General features: G+C 36.8%; 2 protein-coding genes across 6 annotated transcripts; one reads left to right on the top strand and one right to left on the bottom strand.

Annotated features, from left to right (window-relative positions):
- The first annotated feature begins 857 nt into the window (after window positions 1-857).
- Window positions 858-21,961, top strand: LOC112460556. Of its 5 annotated transcripts, none has more exons than XM_025025292.1 (6): window positions 858-4,070; window positions 4,236-4,428; window positions 18,210-18,865; window positions 20,127-20,555; window positions 20,896-21,159; window positions 21,544-21,961. In XM_025025292.1, exons 3-6 carry the CDS (start codon window positions 18,264-18,266, stop codon window positions 21,695-21,697), a joined length of 1,449 nt encoding a protein of 482 aa, XP_024881060.1. In that variant the 5' UTR covers window positions 858-4,070; window positions 4,236-4,428; window positions 18,210-18,263; the 3' UTR covers window positions 21,698-21,961. The 5 variants fall into 5 exon arrangements, with proteins under 5 accessions (XP_024881060.1, XP_024881059.1, XP_024881058.1 ...); XM_025025291.1 differs by having other exon boundaries at window positions 4,217-4,428; XM_025025290.1 differs by having other exon boundaries at window positions 858-4,121.
- On the bottom strand, window positions 5,287-14,357 carry LOC112460558 (tumor necrosis factor receptor superfamily member 4-like). The gene is made up of 2 exons (XM_025025295.1): window positions 13,629-14,357; window positions 5,287-6,901 (listed from the first exon to the last, which is right to left on the bottom strand). Exons 1-2 carry the CDS (start codon window positions 13,710-13,712, stop codon window positions 6,410-6,412), a joined length of 576 nt encoding a protein of 191 aa, XP_024881063.1. The 5' UTR covers window positions 13,713-14,357; the 3' UTR covers window positions 5,287-6,409.
- Window positions 21,962-22,866: the final 905 nt, after the last annotated feature.

The raw sequence follows: 22,866 nt of genomic DNA, 5'->3' as shown, positions 1-22,866 counted from the left end.
GAGATTTTACTATTATTACCTTTCTCCTCTTTCTAATGTTATTTTACGATACACGATAGGATATTTTATTGTTAAGTATACGATTACAATTGCCGTTAAATCATAAGCGATGTGAAACGAAACGTGGGCGTTTTATATTTTCATTACTCTCGTTCTCATAAAATAATTAATATTTCAGAGACAGTATAACATTTATTTTTCAATTAAATTACATGTAAATTGCTATAAAATGTAATCAACACTTTTAATAGCGGTACCAACATGTAATCGAAATTAAAATTATGATCTATATTATGATAAATTATTAGAAAGAGAAAGAGAGCGAGAGCATAACAATTGGCTGTGTTATACTATTATAGATTTTTCTCAAGTATAAATGTAATATATATGCAAAATTGGTGTAATTTGTACGTTCTGTATATTAATGACATTTTAAATCACGAACTTCTTTTAATCGTTCGATAATTAAGGTACAGATCAAAATTACATCAAAATTTGTACTCTTTTTAAAATCAGGAAAAATTACAACAAAAAGATACAAGTGTCCCAGCGTTTCACAAGTCTAAACATTCCTTCGTGATAGTTTTCTTATCCAAGGTTTATGAAATACCGCAATACTGTGATTTTTCGCTGTTTTTTTATCCTTGAATTTTTTTCCTAAGAAATTCTTAATGGACCGAAGAGATGGAAATTTGATGGGAGCTAGATTGAAATTGTGTAGTGGTATGAAACTTCTCACTTCTGCATAAATTTTAAAGTGTAATTTAAAATTGAAAAATATATTAATATATTATTTTATTTCCAATTCCGTAAAAATTTTAAAGTGTAATTTGAAATAAAAAAATATATTGTTAATATATTATTTCTATATACATAATATACTTATATATACATAATATATATAAATTATAAAATACACTTTAAAATATCTGTGTAGTCACATGAATTTTCCTCTCTATCCAAACTATACATTAAGAATATTTTGTAACTTCTGTTGATTTCCTGCGTACGATAATCGACTTTTATTAACGAATCTCAATGTACGCGAGTTTTTATATGTCGTTTTATCGAGCTTTATTCTTCCGAATTTTATACGTCTGGAAATGTTGCCAAACTGATTAACGTGGACCCTCGACCAACTATTGACCACCAGTCATGGATTTTGCGAGAGTTTGATAACATTAGTTTTAGAAAAAGACAGTCAACGATATATATGATATTTATGATAACGATATCCCTCTCATTCGTATTATTATATAGAGCCCGCGTTTATTATATAGAGATGAGAATCGTGTTGCGCTTAAATTTAAAGGGCCCACGCACGATCCAACGATTTACGTAGCAAAAGACTATTGCGCGAATCAAGTTCGTGCTATACGTAAAATTAAAAATACACACTAGAGAAATATCACACGAAATTTATGCAAATCGCTAAATCGTGCGCGGGCCGTTTCACATTCAAATGAAAGTTGCGTTAATATATATATAATATACATACCTTTATATTATAAAAAAATATACATGAATTATATATATATATATATTACTAAGAGAAATGTGTGGCGACACACAGTTGTTAGATTATCACGTGGCGATGTTCCGATCCGCTGACGATCGAAGCCGTCGACGTCAATACGATATTTGACTGCAACACGTCGCCGAATATTCGAATAATTCGAATACCCTGAATGTCCATCCGTGATTCGTTGTTACCCGTTAGAATTCTTCGGTAAGCCGAATGTTCTTAAAAGTCGCGCGAAGCAACGTGATACGAGACACCTCTCGTATAATTTATCGCGTTTCGCATTTCGCATTAGCGCCATAGAGCGTATCACCTCCTTAGGATTATATCTGCGAACGTCGGGATATTCTAATATTCGGATATTCGAGCGTGTGCAGTCCTAAAAATACTCGTTTGTTCGCGAGAGAAATTAAGAAAAAAAGAAGAGTGTGTGACCGTTGCGCGCGGGAGTGTCTACCTTCTCGCGCCGTCGTTCTGTGTCGTTGTCTCCTTTTCGATTGCGGTCTAATCGTGTACAGATTTAATGTAGAAATTTAATAGACCCATCCGCGAGCAACTGCCGAGATGGTTGATGAGCGCGAAAAGAAAAAAAAAAGAAGCGCCGAGGGGGGCAAATCGCGACCGGATTTTCGGCCGCACGAGCCGCCTCGCTCGCGCTTACACGGACGAGCGTATTGTATGATAATATCATAGTGGATTGCGACTTTCGTCCCCTTTGTAATTAACGACGCTCATCGCTATTTATTTCCTCGTGTAGCATATATGCATATGGGCGGTTGCCTCGCACGGTTTTTTGACCGTCGTGACCTCGAGGTCGAAATTAAAGTTAACGAACGTACATTGGTCTTGATCTCCAGCTGCGATTAACTGTATTACTATGTTACTCTTCTTCGCGCAGCGAGTTTCGTAGGAGGACTTTTTCGTTCTAGTTATGCACGTGGCACATCGTTCGAATACACGTATTTCTTTTTTCCTTTTACACATATACGTATTACGAATTTCGCCGTTTCGATTTAATACCCGTCGAATTCCGAGCTTCGGAGAACTTTGCGAAGCTCGTGAGACGCCGTAGTTTCTACATTCAATCTTTACGCGAGAACAATCTTTAGTCCCGTAGCGTGCGTTCGTTTTCGCCCTTTTCTCTCTTCCGCGAGTACCGCGCTCTAGCCGATTCCTATACGCAGAATAAATCGTGCAAGCGTTCTTTCCTGGATCACCGATTTATTTTGTATCGTTTAGCTTTGTATGTACATGTACGTTTATAAGACATTATTGATTTATATCATAAAATAATATATAAACATAAATATTATCTCTCATACAAAAATGTGCCTACTTTGTCCGACTCTTGATTCTCTCGTTTTGTTCCAATAGTTTTCTCCGTTTAACAGTAAGTTCAATCTCAATCTTGTGTCACATTTTACTTAACGATCAAAATTCTTATAAGACGTGCCGAATGTTCATTGTAACTTTTATAACTAGATTGCAGATTTCGGATTGCAAATACATAGTTTTTTAGAAGGCAAGAAATTGAGACCAGAACAAAAATTTGTTTCATCGAAAAAGCATTCTGAAAATTGGACCGAACCGGAACTAGTTATAAAAGCACGAGCAATCGTGTAGAAGCTAGTTATTACGAAAATGCGCTTTTATATATTGAGAGCGTCTTTTTTGACAATTAATATCTGCAGGTATACAAAAGTTCATTATATGATAAAATATCGGAATGGTACGATAAATGAAGTAACGACGATGTTCAAGTAGCGTTTCAGCTAAGGTATATTTACAACAACGTACTCTTAAAAATACATTTTACAGTACTAAAATAAATTAATAGTATTATTTGATACACTTTTATAGCACTAAAATTCGCCACTGGCCGGTCCGTCTGACCTTGAAAGTATTCTGGCGTTTAATTATTAGTCACGCGTCCGTTTGACAATGAAATTCGCAGATATATGAAACATTAAACATTCGAGAGACACATTGACGCATATTTGACACGAAATATTTTATCGGTCAATGGACACCATCGGTGTCAACGTAATATTAATATACTTTGCAGTCTTATTTCGCATACGTAACACTCATGAGGACTCTAACTATGTAGTAATAATGTCAAGAATTTTAGACATTGCCCTATTTACAATTGGCCCTCATCCCCTTCGAAATAGTTTATTTTTTTTTCATAACGCTTGCGATTCGGCCTCGATCTTCTATATCGTCTCGAAACGTCTTGATTTTTATTTTCATTTTTGGGAAATCATAACGGGGCTAAATTTGGCAAATATAGAATACGCGAGACGATCGGGATATTGTTGCCAAATATTATTGCATCAGGCAACGAAACCTGGGGGGAGAAACTTGGCAGTGACATTACGTATGTTGAAATCGTTAGTGAAGATCGCCTGGTAGACTCAGTATGATATTCTAACGATGTCACAAATGTCGTGGATAATATTATACCTTCACGAATAATTTGTGTAATTTTTCTAATATTCTCGGGGGATGTGCGTGAATGTCTTATGTGCGTCGTCTTCGATGACGTGTAATACTCGAAATTTAGCCTTTTCAAGCGTAACTTCCGCTATTTTGCAATGTAAACTGTTTAAATTTTAATTAATCATTCGTCAGCAAATCAAGAGTCTTAAAATGTTTCATTATACATGCATTTTGTAACAAAACTCCAAACAGTCTGCATTATGAAATATAGCGTGGCATTTGCGCTTAAAAGAAGTTGAGCGTCGAACATTGAACGTTATTAAGCACAAATCTTCGATACCGAAATCGAACCCGATCGTAGTGCTTGACGCGGTACAGAAAAAAGACTTCCAGGTGTTTGAAGCATAGTTGAAATCGTTGTATCGAATCACAAGGGGACCAATTAAAGGCCAATTATAAATAGGGTAAGTTGAAAAATTTTTATAGATTAAATTTGGAAAGTTTTCGATACCACGATATATGAATCCAAGCTGAGATTACTATTAGGTGAGCACAAATATCGCAGAAAGGAGACGATGTGTACTTGATTCCGGGGGTGTCTGTTCGTAAAATAATTGTCGAAATATTTCGTACATATGTACCGGATGACGTTCACCTTCCTCTGATTTATAATTAGTCTTTAACTTAAAGTATTACGCTGCTATACACTCTAGATCAGTCGCATGTGATGTTACATATAACTAAAACGTGAGAGTAAAAAAGAAATAGGTGGGACAGAAATCTATCGACTTATATTTTTTTGATAAAGTACTTCCAGCGTTCTCGTTTTGGAAGGAGATGAATAAAGGTGTCACGGTGACTTAAAAACGTCGACATATTATCGATGATATTACTTGGCGAGATTAATCGAGGACAAACACACACATCTGCAAAACTTTCACCTCGAATATATTGAACTTTGTTAGCACGATCTCATTTATCGATACTGATCTGTATTTTTTCTTTGCTTGTTGCACTCGTTAATCTCACAATTAATCCCTTTGATCAAGGAAAGTTATGCGTAAAATAATAATCCAGATCCATCTTCGATGCTAAAACTAAAACGTGCATTTCGATAAATATGCACATTATATTCATCTCATGATAAATATAGTGACATAAAATGATTCTTTGGATATTAATAATATCCTCTTTTTATGCACGAATTTTTAAAGTTGGAAAGAGACAATCAAATTTTTTATTTAATTGTATTTTATTTTCTATTTAAATCCATAGCGATTAAAGAAAAAAAAGGAATGCAAAGTATTAAAAACCCTGATAAATATTGTTCATTCTTCTTCTGTCAGCAATATATTAGAATTTTAAACAGTGCCAATGTCTAAAGAGAATAATCAAAGTACGCTTAGCAAAGTACACTGCAAGCTGACGTATATTCACAGAAAATATCCGTATAGACGGAATTACGTATAAATAATGCTAAAAACTGTTGATGACCGTATTTCGCAACGCAAACATCCATTATACTTTACAGATAAAGCCCGGGGATATTTATATCTGGATCGTTCGCATGATTAAAAAACGCTCATCAATCATGGATTGAAAGATTGAATTCGTAATCACGGAGACCAAAATATTTTTAGACGAAATAACGTTTGAAGACCGCATCGATTTGACGTCCGCCAATATCACACTAATTTCGAGCGAAACTGAAAAGACGTGCCGATTTTACGTGAATCCGAGTATGCTGATCAATTATACATACACGCGCACTTATAATTAATCAATGTGCTTATCAGCGATAATAATCGGTATAGATGCAATAGTCGTAAATAATTTTCACGCGTAAATCATCCGCAGAACCGTGTCCCACGAGAGGATGACTGCGTGTAAAAATGTCAATGTATTCCGCGAATCTATGGTGACACTACAGATAACAGCTACCGATACATCTACCTGTGTAATACGACTTGCAATACAGATCTAAATATTAAAAATGTAACAGTCTATTCGTATTCAGGAGAAGGATTTATTTATATGCTAATATACTTAGCGACGGGTCAGAGAGTATTTTCCATCTCTTCACACCGCGTCGCCCGGCGCAAATTGGGATTCTAACGGACAAACAAATGAAAATTCCCATTTTTTTGAACTCGTACCACAGTCGTACGCAGTTCCACAAACAGCTTAATTCTCTTAAGCGCTAATTGACTAGCATTGAAAGATCGATCGATAGCGAACGTACAATGTACATTGTTCTTCTAATCCTATTACGGGTCTGTCAAATTTTCCTTTCTTTACTTCTACATGATCCATTTATTTCTCTCTTTTTTTTTTTAATTAAAAGTTTCAAGAATTTTGCAACAATCGAGATAACTTTATACCTTCTTTTTCGTCCGATTTCATTCCGACGGGAGAATCCGTCGGGAGCGTCTTCGTTATTCGGGATTAATGTTCGGTCGGTGATTGAATCCTCCGTAGAACCTCCGATTCGGCGGCCGCCTTGTCCCTCAGGACGGCCTCCACGTCTTTCTCGAGCACCTCCTCCCTGTCGTAGATCTGGAAGCGGTAGGCCGGCTCGTTGACCAGCACGCTTTCCTCGGCGGTGCTCCGCGCGTCCTCCGGCGCGAGGAAGAATCTCGCGCGGCCCTCGCATTTGCGCCGATAGTCCGGATTGTCCGGCGCCGGGCGGTGACAGGAGTCGCAGACGGTGTCGGCGCGCGTGGTGCACGGATGGGCCTCGTAAAGACCCGGGCCGCATCTGGCGCAGTTCCAGCAGGGCTGCGTGCTGTGATGCGGGCTGTACGTGCCGGCGGGGCAACGTTCGCACACGGTGTCGCGGCCGCGAGCGCAACGGCTAATCACGCCCCAGCCTGGACCGCATCTGCTGCAGTGCGAGCCGTCCCGGTGGTGCCTGATGTGAGGCCTGCTCTCGGCCGCCTGGAAACGCAGAGCGGCAGATGGTTAGTGCTCCCCGAGTCACCCGAGCGGAGGAATCCGTTGCGAGATCTTTTGGGATCGGATCCTCGAAATTATTTGAAAACTGACTTATTGAAACTCTGGTCGATCCGAAACGATTAATTGACCCCCGAATGACATTTGATAATTAAAAGTCTATGCCTGAAATTGCATTTCTGGGTGCAGTTCCTTCGAACGGTGCAAAGCTGCTTCTAAGAACAATAATTTGATTGCTTCGCGAGTACATCGGATTGCAAATTATCGGTCTTGCTAATAATCGGTATTACATTGAACATTGTTTTCCTACTCCGTTTAATACCTAAACTGATGAAATGCAGGTTCAACCGTCGAACAACAGGTGCACCGGAGAAGGTGGCCACCTGACTTCGAGGGAACACCTTGCGCCTTTCTTCCGCCTACTTCGGGCAGATCGAGAGACGCGATATATGAGCCTCCGTACTCTCTCACGCATAAAATGCTGCTTTTAATACGTTAGGATATCCGCTACACTTTCGCCGACTAATTTTCTCGAAATAAATTGAGACCCGATCGACTGCCGATCCGTAAACTCTCTCAGTTTGAGACTTTCCAAATATTGAGTAATATTACTCAATTGATTATTAACATATATTACTAAAAGATATTTTATTTATAATCCCTCTAGTTGCCTCTTTTCACATATTAATATAATAATGGTTTATTTCATCTGAGACAAAGGACCTCACAATCTAAATTTCGAATACGTATAAAATCAACTGAATATCCGCAGTCAACTGGATTCATATTACTTTTTTTCAAAGAATACTTAAACTCCTAATCGTCGTTAAATTTTCAACATAATTTATCTCACATGAAAGACTTTTGTCCATCGTATTTTTCGGGACGGACGTTATCGCTTGACCACAGAAGCGACAGGTAAAAACAAGTAAAACAAGAATGAGAGGCGATCCCTTTCTACGGCAGCTGTTGGCAGCTGTCTCGTGCGGCACGCGCCGACGGTCACCACGCATCACGCGAATCGTTAGCACCGGGCCTTAATTTGAAACCCTTCACCTTGCCTCTGTGCACACACCGCCGTCGCTTGTTCGCCACCGCACGTCATGTGCCTGCCATCGAGCTGCTCGCGACAATGGATTATCGAGAAATAAATACTTGTATTTCCTGAAAGCAATCTACCATCAACCTCGTACGGTGAACGAATACGAGATCTTGAATTTGAAAAAAAAAGAAAAATTAGAAGTCATAAGATTTCTTCGGCTTGCAAAAATGCTTGTAATAAAATTTTTCATAATATTTTTTCATGCGAAATCATAAATCCGTAAAGTAAATTAGAATAAGCATATGCAGTACATCTAAAGGATAATTTTTAATTTTATTTTATTTGCGCTTATACTTTGACTTACATCACTTTGCAGTTTTACGGTTTTGTATTAAAAGAGAATTGTTCTTAGGAGAAACAGACATTATTTTCTCAATAATTCACAATAGAGCGCTCATCATTTTATCTCGGAAGTAACATGAGTCATCGTCACATGAAAGGATGCTTGCTGTCAATTTACGATCGCGGTATACTAAGTATGGAAAGGGTTACGACCCTTCGAAGTGAATAACTACCTTATTAAGTTAGTGCATTGGATAAACCGATAAACCATTAAACGTCAAATAAATTTCCCAACAAATTAATTTTCAGAAAAAGGCGGACAAATAAGTGAGAACAAATAGAATTTTGTTCTTCGGAGTTAATTTCAAAGTTTGGCGTAATAGAATTTTAATGGAAGATTGTATTCCCCGTGTCGAAGTGAGTTAAGAACCGAGAGGAGCTGCAGTGTTGAGGTTTAATTTCAGCAGAGAGCGCGAATACTTCGGTAACGGCGTCAACAAGCAAGAAACATCGATCTTCGGTGCTTCTCTCCGAAGAATCGCTCCAAGCGGGAGGGACGTTCCTCAATGAAAATATATACCCACGAGGGCTTCGCAACAGTCGAGAAGACACGACGGTTTTACCCGGGTAAGATTTATCGATCGGGAAAAAAGCTCGTTTGTAGAAACCGCGCGGAGCGTTCTTGTACATATACTCGGGAATCGGGACGAGTTCAACGAGTCCGTCGCTCGGAGCTTCGACGCAGCGGCCGCTCGAACAATACAGAGCGAACTGGACCAGAGAGAAAGAGAGGACTTGCGCCGCGTTGGATAAGCACCCTTTGGCAATATCCGATATTTCTTTTCGCTGGCTCTCCACCAACTACAAGCACCTTGCGAATTATGCGTCGTGGAAACAGGATCCTTACGGACCCTGAAGAACCTGCGGCGCGCCGGTAAACAGTATTAGACGCAAAAGAAGCGCGTCGAGGAGCTCGGTATCCTCTCGTAAACGCGAAGATATATTTTTGCGATACAACTTTTTTAGAGGATATCGATACGCGACCGGGCAAAAGCCGGGCGGGGTCTGCTAACGATCCGTAACAACGATGACGGAAGTAACGTTGCGCTCATAGTGCAACGAGTATGAATAGAAACTTCCGGTATGACGAACGGAACGGAAGCGGTAATTGCCGGTCCCTTTTGTGTCCCACTTCTGCTTCTTTTTTCCTTTCCTTTTTTTTCCCCCTCGTCGACACGTCGATACCGATAAATTTCAAACGAATAGACTGCGACGATAGATGCGACGCGACATAAAACTTTGATGACGTCCATTCGATCGTTCAGTTTTACTAAAAGCTACATTTTTCCGCGCTTTATTATTAGACACTTTTGCGAAATAAATAATTGCGTTTTATTCAAGAATTTCGCTGGTCAAGCAGAGATTGAAAAATCAAATGGTCCAGAAAGAACTTTGAAAATAATTTTCGCTATTTATTTCGTGATGAGCGATAACTATAAATAAATATTACCATTGTATTATTAAATACTCCGTTTCGTCTTCAAGACCACAAAAATAATTAACGAATGAAAGAAGGAAAGAATTTTTAATGCGCGTGCACACGAGCGCTGTGAGGAAAGGGTGGCTGAAAAGACTCGCGCGTATGAATAGGGTGGCGTCGGGTGGCGAATTATTCCTGCCCGATTCACCTGAAGGAACGTGGCCCACTTCCATTTGTCACCGGAAAAGGCGGATACCCCGCGCACGAGAGAAAAAAAAATTGCAGTAATTTTGAAGCTGAATGGAGACACGTTCCAAACATTATTACAGGTAAGGCGTTTCGTGCTCGTCGCCGATGCACGTATTCCGGTACGGATTGAAATCTTTTCGATTTCTCAGCCTGCCAGTACTGATTGTAAAATATTTACTAAATTTGCTTTCCCATATTTGTACAAATTCGTAAATAATCGGGAAATATTAATTAATTGGAAGAGAAAAAAATAAAACAATTATTACATTTAATCACATTTAAATGTAACACATTTAATACGAGAAATTCGTGTACTCGAGAACCGATGGTACAATGTTCCTATTACCATTCATAGTCCTTTGATACATTTGATCCTTCGATACATTCTGATGTTATTTCCGTTTTCAACGTGCTCGAACAAACCGCAAAGTCCCGATATATTTAGAGGAGGGCACCGCCAAAATTGCAACAGGCAAGTAACCTGCGGAGTCACGCCAGACTGGGTTCCCCTCTTTTCCCTTTCTATGGATGTGCGTGTATTACACGTGTGTGCGGGTGTGCGTGAGACTTCTGAGCGCGCCAGCCGGTTCTACTTCCCGGAGGAAGACAACTGGGTTACCCCGAGGGTGAACCCACAGCCGCAGCTGCCTTCGAGAACCGCGATAATTATCTTCGGTCGCTACGCACCCCATTGTTCCATGAACACTCCGCCCTCCGCGTATCCCATAAATCGGAGGAGGGCACGCACCTGGACGGGGAGGGAGATGAAAGCATATTCTTGCAACTATTTCGACGTCGCGAATAAGTTGCGTCTGACATTCTCGACGACGTGCCAGGCATTTGAGACAAAAGCGGAGCAAACTCGACTCGTTTTCGCGAAGAATTTTCAACGCCACGCCGAACACGGAACATCGCGTAAAACGTCAGAATTGATAAGAAATCGCAGCAACTGCGATTAATTTAACAATATTCATCATTAAGTACTTGTGATACAAAGTAGCGTACGTATCGCGTAATTGCGCTAACGAAGATACAGAAATTATCGAATGAAAAGTCGAGAGCGCAGGAAAACGAGAGAAAAACGGGCGATAATTGAATAGCGCCGGTTACGCTCGTTAAAATTTTATATCCGGCGAACGAGCGTCTTGCGTCTTTATTGAGAGAATGAGAGATATAAGAGGATATCGCGACAATTGCATCATTGCTAAGGGAACCGTGTTCCTCGAGTTCTCTTACGATGCTAATGAGGCCCGGTACCTTTCGAGGCTCCATCAGTCGCACGCATAAGATCTACCTCTTCAGCCGGTTCTACGTGTGCTCTGTAGCGAGTCTCGAGGCGCCGTTCGTCAAACAGATCCTTCCACGTCGATAACTCACAATGACACAATGAAAATACGTGAAGGAGTTCATGCCCTTCCTGGCGCAATGCTGCGCCAACAATTGAACATTTCGCGTCCCTTTCCCTCTCTTTCTCCCCTTTGCATCTCTCGTCTCGCGACTCGAGTGCACCGTATTCTTCTCTAAAGCTACGTGGGTGCGTTACAAAGTACCGTTTCGCAAATAATTTCCTTCTGTCATCCGCCCGTCAGGTCACCACGCCGCGCCGATACCGTAATCTACCGATATGCGCGAATCGCACGAGATAATTGCACACGATTGCGTTAGCACAGAGTAATGATACCTTTTCCTCGCGTCTGCGACAATAGCTTTGTATGCAACTCTCTGGCTCTCTCTCTCTCTCTTTCTCTCTCTCTGTCTCTTTCTCTGTCTCTCTTTCCCTCTGTCCGTTTGACGCACATCGTTACGAACAACGAACGTTCCCCATGCTTATGCGGAAGCGTAGGAACGCGAAGGAATCAGGGGCCGAGGAGAGCATCGCGAAAATCGCGCTTCGAGCGGAACCGCCGACTCCGGGTTCCCATGCCTTGCTAATGAGCCTCATAAAGCACGGCGTACCCCAGTGAACCGAATAACCCGCTGACACACGCGTAACGTGTGAGTGTGGCGGTACGTGCGCGTCCGAGCCTCCACACGCACACGATCGCAGATAACACCCGCGCAATCGTACATTTTGCGCTCAACTTTTCGCACATTCTACCAACATGCACGCGAATCTGCGATCTAATGCGTCGCAAAATATATAACGAGACGTATTTAGCTACACGATGAAAATTTGATGAATTCAGACCGTTTTCTGTAACCGTTGATCGATCCAAGGTTTCTCGATATAGCCGAACTTTTCTCGCTTTCTCTCCTTCAACGATATATTTATAGTTTGAAGAAAAAAATATCGATATGTAGTCATTCTAAAGTTACAATTAATTATGATTCTATTAGCATTCTAAAAATTCTGCGATCTAATGCGTCACAAAATGTATAATGAGGCATATTTGAGCTACACAATGAAAATTTCGCGACGATTCTGACCGTTTTCAGTAACCGTTAATCGATCGGAGGTTTCTCGAGATAGCTTCTCCCACTTTCTTTTCCTCGGCAATATATTTATAGTTTAGAAAAGAAAATATCGATATGTAGTTATTCTAAAGTTACGATTAATTATAATTATATTAGTATTCTAAAAACAGCTACTATAACATACACAGTTTTTATCATTTATGTTAAATTCTATAACCAATAACAGAGAATTATAATTCTGAAGAAATATGAAAAATAATAGACTTTAATTTGTACACAAAGTGTCTAAAATAAGTTAACTAAAACATTCTTATTTCTTTCAATAAAATTTATGAAGATTAACCATAAAAGAAGAAATATTAGGCATTTACGTGCGATTTCTGACTTCCACACGAATCATATTTCGTTCAGATAAATATCGCGCAGATAAATATCCGAGCAGTTTTGATATTTCCGGTTAAACTCTCGCGCAAGGCAAGCCCCTTCATTTTTCTTTACCATCCTTTTATCCGCGTCCCACTGTTGCGAGGTCGTGCTTTACGGATGTGAGAATTGATTTTATCCGTCAGTGATATTTTAACCAGGCGAATCACGTAGTAATAATTATCGTGAAACCTATCGAAATTTCTCTGCTTTCGCACGACGATTGCTACCTCGGCCGTTCTCCCTCATCCTGCATTCGCGACGTATCCAGCCGGTAATTAGTCCGATGTCTCGTTTAACAGGGCTCTCGCATTTCTCGCAACACTCGAAATTACGCTACGCCCGAGATCGTGCGACGCGGAGATTTCACGGAATTTCAAAGCAAAGGTAGAAGGAAGAGAATACCGTCAATCGTTCCCTTTTTAACGGCGATGGTTCTCATTCAATTGTCTTCAAAGCGATTCAAATGTTATTAAAAAAATGTGTATCGTTCCTGGCGGATTACGGCGATGCAATTGAATTTTACATCGCGCGATTTGGTAAATATTTTGTCCTACGTTTTGATAAGAAACACGGGACAAAATACTTATCGAACGGGTGCAATCTTCTTTCAAACAAGTAATTCAAGTAAATCGTAATGAGTTATGATTTATTTCTGTATTTAGATAAATCCATTTAGGCACTACTTTCTTGAACATTTTTTCAGATTAAGTGCGTGGACATGTTCAATCGCCGTACGAAAAGAATTTGCGTATACATACCTTAATGAATACCGCCAGCGTGTACGCGAGAACAATTGTCAGCATCACGCATCGATTGCGGATTAGCTTTCTGCGGTTATCCATTATATTGTCTTCCGAGTTCTAGTCTTCGTGCTTCGATCTTGCCACTTCAATCGGAATCACTTCTTTCTTTCCTCGAGAATTACGTTATATTCATAACTTCTTCTTCTGCGTCGAGGTACTCAAAACGAGGACAATTATTCCGCGATCTCTGATGTTTTGATTCAGAGATGGAAAGCGGAATAATTTGCGACGTTTGAATTGACAAACGCAGACGGAATCAATTTTAATCGGCACTCGGAGATGAAATAATTCCGCGCGATCGAGGAGTAAAACTCGTTCAGGTGACCGTCGCTGTGTTACCTCGGTGGAGGTTCAACGTGAATTGAAAGGAGCTGCATCGGTGCAGCTGTTACTGTTGAACACGCGCCCGGTCACGTGGCCCCTCTCGTGTCCCTTTCCGCCTTTAGGAAGTTCTTCTCTCGATCGCGCGAATTTTCGTCGTAGACCATTGCATGGACAGACTACCGGGTGCACAATTGTAGCACTAAAGCTCTGTCACATTTACGTGAGTTCTTTTACAAGACGCTCTCTCTGAAAATTTCAGCTAGTGATCGAAGATCAAACAGTGTTCTCGCTCGTACGTGCGACCGAATTCGGTGACCGAATTGCATCTTCTTTGATCGGCTGATGTCTGATCTTTAGCTTAATTTTAGTAAAGCTCAATATTTTATAAAATAATTCATGTAGTGTGTTATACATATATTTATTTACGAATAAATATATATGCAGCCAATTATGCCGGTAAGAATAACATTAATTTCCGGATTTGCAAGAATTTTCATGATATGCTTAATCTAACATTTTTGCAAATATAAGAAAGCATGTTCAAGAAAATCACGCGATAGGGCGTTTTAAAATAAAATTGACAGTTTTTGTTAAATATTAATATTTAACATTACACATATAAATAAAATTTTGATTTAACAAACTAAACTATGCAGACAAATGAAAAAAAGCTTATCTCTCGAAAATGATACATTCGATCCCGAGAATCAGCATTTACCTCGGTTGTAATTATCTTGCATTTATTTTACCAACAGCTGAACATTTGTGATACATTGCAGAGTTGGGCATTTACGAGTATAAAAAAATATAATAAATTTACATCTACGTGTATACATATAATGTAAATTATGTTTAACCCGTTGTGGTTACATGGGGTCCACCGAACCTTTTTTTTTTTTTTTTTTTAAGTATACTATTTTGAAAGTAAAACGTACAAAGTTTTTTTGCTCTATCTAAAAAATTTTGATAAATATTTTTGTGAAAACAGTCAAATATCTCGAAAAAAAAATTTTTTTTCTCGCGTTTTTTCAACATAAAAAAATTTTTTAAATTATTGGATTATCAAGAGGAAGTCATAAATTAATTCCAGTTCAAGGTTTGAGTCGATACATCAAAAAAGAACGCAAATGGAAACTGTTGTGGGGTCCATTGGACCCCGTGTGACCACTACGTTATTTTTAGGAGCTGTGACCACAACGGGTTAACGTGTCAGCTATGTAAATAATGAATAATTTATGGAGAGGATCATCGAAGATTTATATACTTCGTCAGAAATATCGGAAATTCATATATGTCGCGTGCAATTTTATTTTTAACGCTATGGCACAATCTTTAGGATATTTAAAAAAATTAACAATGGTTAAAAAATTTATGATTTTATATCTGTATAAGAAAAAACTAAATATTATGCATATTGTGCATGTTGCAACTATGAGGTAAACAATATACTGCTTCTTAACGTTTAAAAGCGCATAAAGATCAGCGTAAATAATATATAATATTTCTCTATATTAATATCACGCATCTCTTATATCGCTGTACAGTTAATAACTAAATTAAAATTGAAATGCGCATCTAATCTAATCAAGTTTAAAACTACTTTTTATTTTTGTTGGGCCTTTTGCAAAAGTACAGTTTAAGAAATCAATCAATCATTCAATTTATAATAATTTACATTAGTTACATCGTCTGGATGAAAAAAGTTCGTGTAAGCATAACATAAACAATCCATGTAGATGTAATCTTGAAATTTACGGCACAATGCACCCTGGTGCATTGCTACTACTATTGCACATTAAAACAAACGGACTGTAAATCAGGTATACGCTCCTCCGCAACTGGACAGTGAATATTCATGACGTGCGATTGGGTCGAGAAAATTTTGATCCACGAATAACACGATTATAAACGTAATGTTGAAAAATACTTTTCCGAAGCAAACTGCACAATATGCGAAGGTAGAAATGTATAATAACGTCGATAATGCTCGACGTTGTATAAATAAACAGAATCGTACTGTATTTCAACCTTAATTACGGCCTTGCTTCGCGCAAAACCACACCGATGTCCGATAATATAGAATATATTTCCCAATGTAGAAATATCGAAAAATAATATGTTCTCTCTTTCTTTGGGATTTCCGTTCGAAGCATTCCCTCCGCAACAAATATGATCGAGAAATAGAGAAATGTCTAATTTAGAACCTGATTTCATGTTTCTGTTGAACGAACGTTTCCCATACATAAATAACAACTCCCCTGCGCCCATCATATTACATGGCTCCCATTATATCCTATTGTATCAACCACCTATTATACGAGCTATTTTCTCGTTGCTCGATGGCACCAACGAGCATCGACGTGAAAGATGAGAGCGTTGCATCGGGTCACGAGATTTTTTAGCTGGAATATTAAATGAAATCGGAGATATAGAATTTCAAAGAGTTATGATTTTCCGAGAAAAACAGCTGTTTTGAGATAGATACAAAAAAAGATTATATTATTTTAGAAAAGTGACAATTAATGTTAATATGCCTTTATAAAATTCTGAAAGAGTATTTAAAAAATATTCGAATAGAGCCGTCTGTGAGACAAATTTGGGGAATGCAACGGGCAAGGATCTACACATCGTATCTCGAAATGTTACAAATATTTTCTCGGAATACAAGATGAGCACGTACTATTGAAACATTTCTTTTATGTAACGAGTGAGCGAGTAGCTCAAAAGCCGACACTGCCGATTCCTGCATAATTGGACTTTTAACAAAATTTGAAAGGGGGAAAATTCATATGTGCAGAACCTACTACGGAGCCAAAAATAAAACAAAAAAAAATGTTTACATAACAAACAACAAGCCTAAAGCGAAAATAATGAAAAAATGCCAAGGTTTTTTCTTACGTAAGAAAACTGGTTTAATAACAGGAAAGACTGATACTTCGAATACACTATATAAGTCGGGAGCTATACATATAGTTGAACTAGTGGCATCCTCACTTCTGGATAGAAGAAAGTAAAAGACGGGTTAGGATTTTACTATAAAGGATTCGTTTGCGGTAAATACTTACAATTAGTAAAACAGGAGCATAAAAATTGTTGAAAAGGGGTGACGTCAAAAGCTGGTGGTTCAGTTGCTTATAAAAAATATGGCGTCACTATAATATAACTATCCGCAAGTGTCACAAGTTGGGCCTTTATAAAATTCAATTGTAGGGAGTGCTGCAAAATGACTAGTCTTTACATTTTTAACTCTCCTTCTCCCGCTGATTTTAAAGTTTGTTTAAAGACGAATTCAACTATATATAAAGTTGATTTATACAAATGCACTTTTTGAAAAAGTCTTCTTTATTATTGTTCTATTACTATACGTATACTTTTAATATATTTCTACTTTTATTGTTTTTTTTGTTAATAAAAGTTTATTGTTAATATAAAGTCCTCATATTTTATATGTATCTCTGGAATGAAATTAATTCCAATAAAGACACCGAATGACTTGCTGGTACACTGAGAAAAAATATGTTGTGTTAATTTGACGAAATGCGTTCAACTGATTACCATTTTTTATTTAAAATATTTAAGTGTTTAAGTCAAATTACGTCATGTTGGTTTAATATGTCGTATTTCATTTAAATACTTAAATGTCATTTGAAACTAATGCGATATTTGCGGTGGTATTGTTATAATCGCTTCCTATTGCGTCAATGCATTTATTAATTTAAATATTTAAATTATAATATTATTACTACATTATAATACTATTACTAAATTATATCATCACACACTACGCATTATTCTAATTAACTTATTTATCATTTCAAATAAACTTTAATATCTAACTAATATTTGATTTATCTAGTTGACTTTTTTCACTATTTTAATAATTACTATTATGTAAAAATAATCCAATGAGAGCACGTACAGGAAATATATGTTCTTTACTTTTATGTATATTATAACATAGCTCAAAGCTCATCAAAATTGATAAGAAAAAACACTTGAGTCCGTTTTCTTATCAGAAAATACGATTTACATTCACATAATATTTCTCTCTTATTTAAAAAATATATTTATGCCTTATTTTGTATGTTCAGAATTATATGTACCCATACAGATGATTCGTAAACGTAAATCAATACTTTATATAGTAGTAACAAACACATTGAATTTCTTTCTTTCTGCTATTTTGTATATTAATGTTATTTCATATTACAGGATAACTTGTCCAAAGCAATTATCGCTGATAAAATTATTAAAGGGAGATAGAAAATGGAAGAGACAAATGACTGTATTCGGTGGATAGAGCAGACAGAAATTACGAATAATAGCAAGTTGGTTCGGATACAACATCACAATACGCAGGATACGATGGAGGAAATTATATTAAATCGAAAAAATCAAAACAACAATAGCATCGATACATACATAGAAGATGCAATCAAAAACGAATATTATGAACTCGCAGAGGCAAGAAACGCCGTTAAATACATCGAACATTTTGTGAAACAGATGAAGCACATTGTCGATCAGAATCCCGCGAAACCGAAGGATTATGATAAATGGACGGACAAAGAACAATATGAACACATAATAAGTAACATGAAAATATATGTGCCAAGTATACCAGACTCCTTATTATTCTTCATACCGGCCGCACAGTATCGGGGAGATTGCGGTCGAAATTCGACGGACAAACCGCTTTGGTTGGACATAAAAAAGTTCCAGAGAGGTCAAAAGTTCGCGCGAGATCACATTACCTCGATCCTTTTAGCTAACTTGTTATCGCTTTTCGAGATATTCGCTTTCACGGATGGTTTAAAACCGATTATCTTCAGCCGACAATCTCACACGCCGTATTTAGCATTCAAGAGGTACGCAATGATTTCGGCAAAATCTCTTAAGCCGCTATTTATAAAACAGCGTTTTTGCTAAGGAACTCAGAAGAAATTCGTATTGAGACAGATAAATCGATAGATAATTCTTGAGAGTCAATTTAATGGTCATAACTTTACACATTTGCAATTGCGATTTAAGCGAGAAACTTACACTGTAAAAAAATTTTGTAAAATTACAGGTAATTTTGAGACCCACTATAATAGGTGTAAATTTCCACACATTTTTAATTTGTGTAATTGTAATACAAAATTACTTTTTCCTTCCGTACTGCAATTTTGTAAAATTACAACCATTATATTGTATAATTCCAACTATTAGTGGGTCTCAAAATCACCCATAAATAGTTGTAATTTTACAAAATTTTTTTACAGTGTAGCCTAAATCTTCTTTTTCGCAATTCGGTAGTTGTCTTAAGTCAAATCAAGTCTTGAAAAAAAAAAAAAAAATAATAATAATACGTATATGAATTAATAGACCTTGATATTTATCAATCGGATCTTGAATCGGAAAAAATTAAACAAAGGAAGGAATTGTATCTTTGCAAATACTTTGCTCGATTCTGAATCAAATATTATCGTTTTATAGCAGTATAAGATAAATAATAGAAATATCAATACTAGAAAATAAAATAAATAATAGGAAATCTAGTATATGACAGTGCTCTGCGAACGTTATATTAAAAGAAGTAATGTAAAATTGTTGCTTCAAAATTCAAATAATTCGATGAGATGTAAAGCTCACAAAGCAATAAATAATTTGGTGTGAAACAGATTCTCTTATGTAATCAGTTTTTCTTCGCCGTATTTAAAATATCTTAAGAAAAATGTCGTAACTGAGCTCTCACACAATATTGACACATAATTTACATTTCTCATATCAATAATACATTCTGCGCGAAAGAAACAGCACATGAATATAAATTGATTAGTGAAGACAATTTATTTGACATGTATGCCATTAAAATTTATAAATTATATTAATTGTCTTGTAAAACATAACTATAATTCTAGATCACACGATTACAATTCCAGAATTTAAAATTCATTACGAGTTTATAGTAATTAATATATTAATTAATTCTACTAGAATTAAGCGCAATAAACATTTTTTCATACTCATATAGCGGCATTTTTCGATGATTAAGCAACAGTTGAAAATCAGATTCGATCAGATGCTACATCCAGCATCACGATGAGTTATAAGTTATTTATTTCTCAATAAATTTCCGATTATTAGGTACTTGTCCACAGCTTGCCGTATAAAAAATTGGATGATGGATGATCCTTGGACCGTGGGCACGCAACCTTACAAGGACGTGCAAACTGTGCGTAGAATGCACCGTGCGATACGATTGAAACTTTGCGAGCGCGACAACGAGGAGATCGACACGGCCACTAAAATTTCGAATCCATGTTGTCCGGGCAGAGAAGCGATTTTAGAAGACTTTTCTTCCTGTCCATACCCGACCGTCGAAAACGGTTGTTTACATCTACTGATCAAACCGAAAGGATTGAATCAAGCTGATATGGGAGCCACGCAATTCGCTTTTGTCGGGATGATTCTGCTGCACCCCAACGAGCTCGGAATTGACGCTAGCGATGAAGATTTGGAAGCTTTTTGCCACACATGGAGAGGCATAGGATACCTTCTTGGTATAGAGGATGAGTAAGTACCGTAAATATTCAATTCCCTCATTATATCGCGCGACGAAAATAGTGGTAATTAAATCTGCGACGTCTAATAATAATTAAGGCTGTTTACGGTAGTAAATTTGATCGATGACGATAACGTTTTTTTATTCTTCTTCCTTTAATTTTATCTTGATAAATTTATGATATATTTAAACGTTAATCTGATTTTATCCAATGCATAATTTCACTTCCGTCTTGATTTTCATTCATACGTTCTGTACGTATGACAAACTTTTTCATCACTCGAGTGTTTTCCTTACTTTGTTATCGTCACATTGGAATTCTTAAATTTAATGACAAAATAAATGTTTTAGATATAATTTCTGCCGCGGCAATCTGCAGGAAATAAAGCAAAGATCGCGCGACTTCGTCGATGTTTGGGTGAGACCCTACTTGCGGCAAGTAACGCCCGAATGGGAACACATGTTGAGATGCGTTGCGGAAGGTGAACGTTATTATATTAGTCGTTTCACATTCGAGACGTTACTACTGTTCGTCACCAATTTATTGAACATTGATATGCCGCGCGTACGACATACGCTTACTTATTTCGAACGATTTTCTCTTACCATTCAACGGTGAGTATCGCAAGCCAGATTGAGATAAACAGACGAATGCACAAGTATCCTCGGTAATCTACTGAAAGTTGAGAAACTGATTATATCATTGTCCAAACAAACTTTACGTTTCAAGAACTGTTTCTTGTAAGTGTAAATAATCAAAGATAAAATATTTCCGAAATTTTATTTAATTGACTGATCTAACATGCATCAAGGTTCAAATGTTTGAAAAATTATGCAATAGGCGATCGCGCAATGCATTATATCAAGTCCAATTTATAGGATATAGAATAACCGTAAAGAATTAAAGTGTGAATAAGAAATTTTATTGTATATTTAATATTACTCATCTTATTTACACCCAGTTTTAATAATTATAATCATTTCTTTCTATAATTTCAGCTTCATGTTTCGCTATGCCATGAAATTACGATTCGTACGAGAGTATATAAACAAGAAAGTTTGTAAGGTCCTCGATAAAGCAGTCGAATATGGACCGGAAAAACACAAGTTACTCAAGAACAGATCTGAAAAGGCTTTAGACAAGGGTCGATAGCATTTATATAATGGAGCATGAAGCTTTGCATCACTTGGGCATTAATAAAGTCAATATTAATAAACATTAATGAGAATTAATAGGCATTAACGGACAATAGTAGATATTAAGTATACATAATATTAAAGGTCTGTTATTAGATCGTATTACGAAAGATTAAAAAAGATTTCCGACACGCTAGAGTACGAAATAGCGCCATATAATATAAACTTTCATATATATGTGTACATATATATATATTTTTTCAATCAATAAATATAAATGATCAGTTTGATATATTCTTTCTTGAAATATTTTATAGCAATCATGATATTTAAATATCGCGGTATTTGGAATACAATTTATTTAATAATAAAACGTTCTTTTACTGATATCTTTCTGGACCAGCGGCCGTAAATAAAAAAAAGTAAATTAAAAGTAGATTCAGACTTACTTCAATATTTTAAAGACTTATTACTTACGTTTTAAGATATTTGTGAACTTTTGATCCGATTAAATATCTTAATAAAAGCAATCAATTTATACGCAATATACGCATTTTCTTTACAGATAAGATATTTTACGCAAGTTGGGTCATTATTTACGTGCTCTTCAATTTATCTTCAACTTTGCTTCAGAGATATTACTTCGCAAATTTCTTCTTATTAAATCAATTGCATTCTAAATAGCGATATTTAGTTATTATGCACAGTTATTATATGAAATCTGTAAAGAAATAATAAAATATTGTAAACGTACAGCGTGCGCCGCATCAAGTCATATTTTAGAGCACTTATCTATTAACATCAAATTGCTCTCATTTAAAACTATTCTCTCTCTCTCTCTCTCTCTCTCTCTCATCTCCTTATTTTCGTTAGCTTGTTCTGAAAGATGCAATAATAAGTCATCAAACACGTAATACCAATATTATTCGTCTAGATATATATATAAATAACAATGCATAAATTTGTTATATGTATAATAACACCACTGATAATGAGATAAGTATATAATTACTAATGGAATCAATAGTAATAAAAAGAAGCGGGATTTTCCGACCGATTCAAATAATTAATTAAACTCGAATCTTAAACTGTTGTAAAAGGTTACAGTTCTTTCAAGCTGTTTAAGTTTAAGATGTACGTGTACGTAAAGATAGCTATTCAAATTCAAAGATACTTTTGAAAGAG

This window comes from Temnothorax curvispinosus, unplaced genomic scaffold, assembly GCF_003070985.1.
Source record: "Temnothorax curvispinosus isolate PA1 unplaced genomic scaffold, ASM307098v1 QBEX01010630.1, whole genome shotgun sequence".
Taxonomy (NCBI): domain Eukaryota; kingdom Metazoa; phylum Arthropoda; class Insecta; order Hymenoptera; family Formicidae; genus Temnothorax; species Temnothorax curvispinosus.
Note: the sequence above shows the minus strand (reverse complement) of the source record. Positions and strands in the feature narration are given on the sequence as shown.

Coding starts and splice junctions, on each gene's coding strand:
- LOC112460556 (XM_025025292.1), top strand. CDS start 18,264: ATGGAAGAGACAAATGACTGTATTCGGTGGATAGAGCAGACAGAAATT. Junction 18,866..20,126: donor CCGTATTTAGCATTCAAGAG/GTACGCAATGAT, acceptor TCCGATTATTAG/GTACTTGTCCACAGCTTGCC. Junction 21,160..21,543: donor TTTTCTCTTACCATTCAACG/GTGAGTATCGCA, acceptor CTATAATTTCAG/CTTCATGTTTCGCTATGCCA.
- LOC112460558 (XM_025025295.1), bottom strand. CDS start 13,712: ATGGATAACCGCAGAAAGCTAATCCGCAATCGATGCGTGATGCTGACA. Junction 6,902..13,628: donor CGCTGGCGGTATTCATTAAG/GTATGTATACGC, acceptor CTGCGTTTCCAG/GCGGCCGAGAGCAGGCCTCA.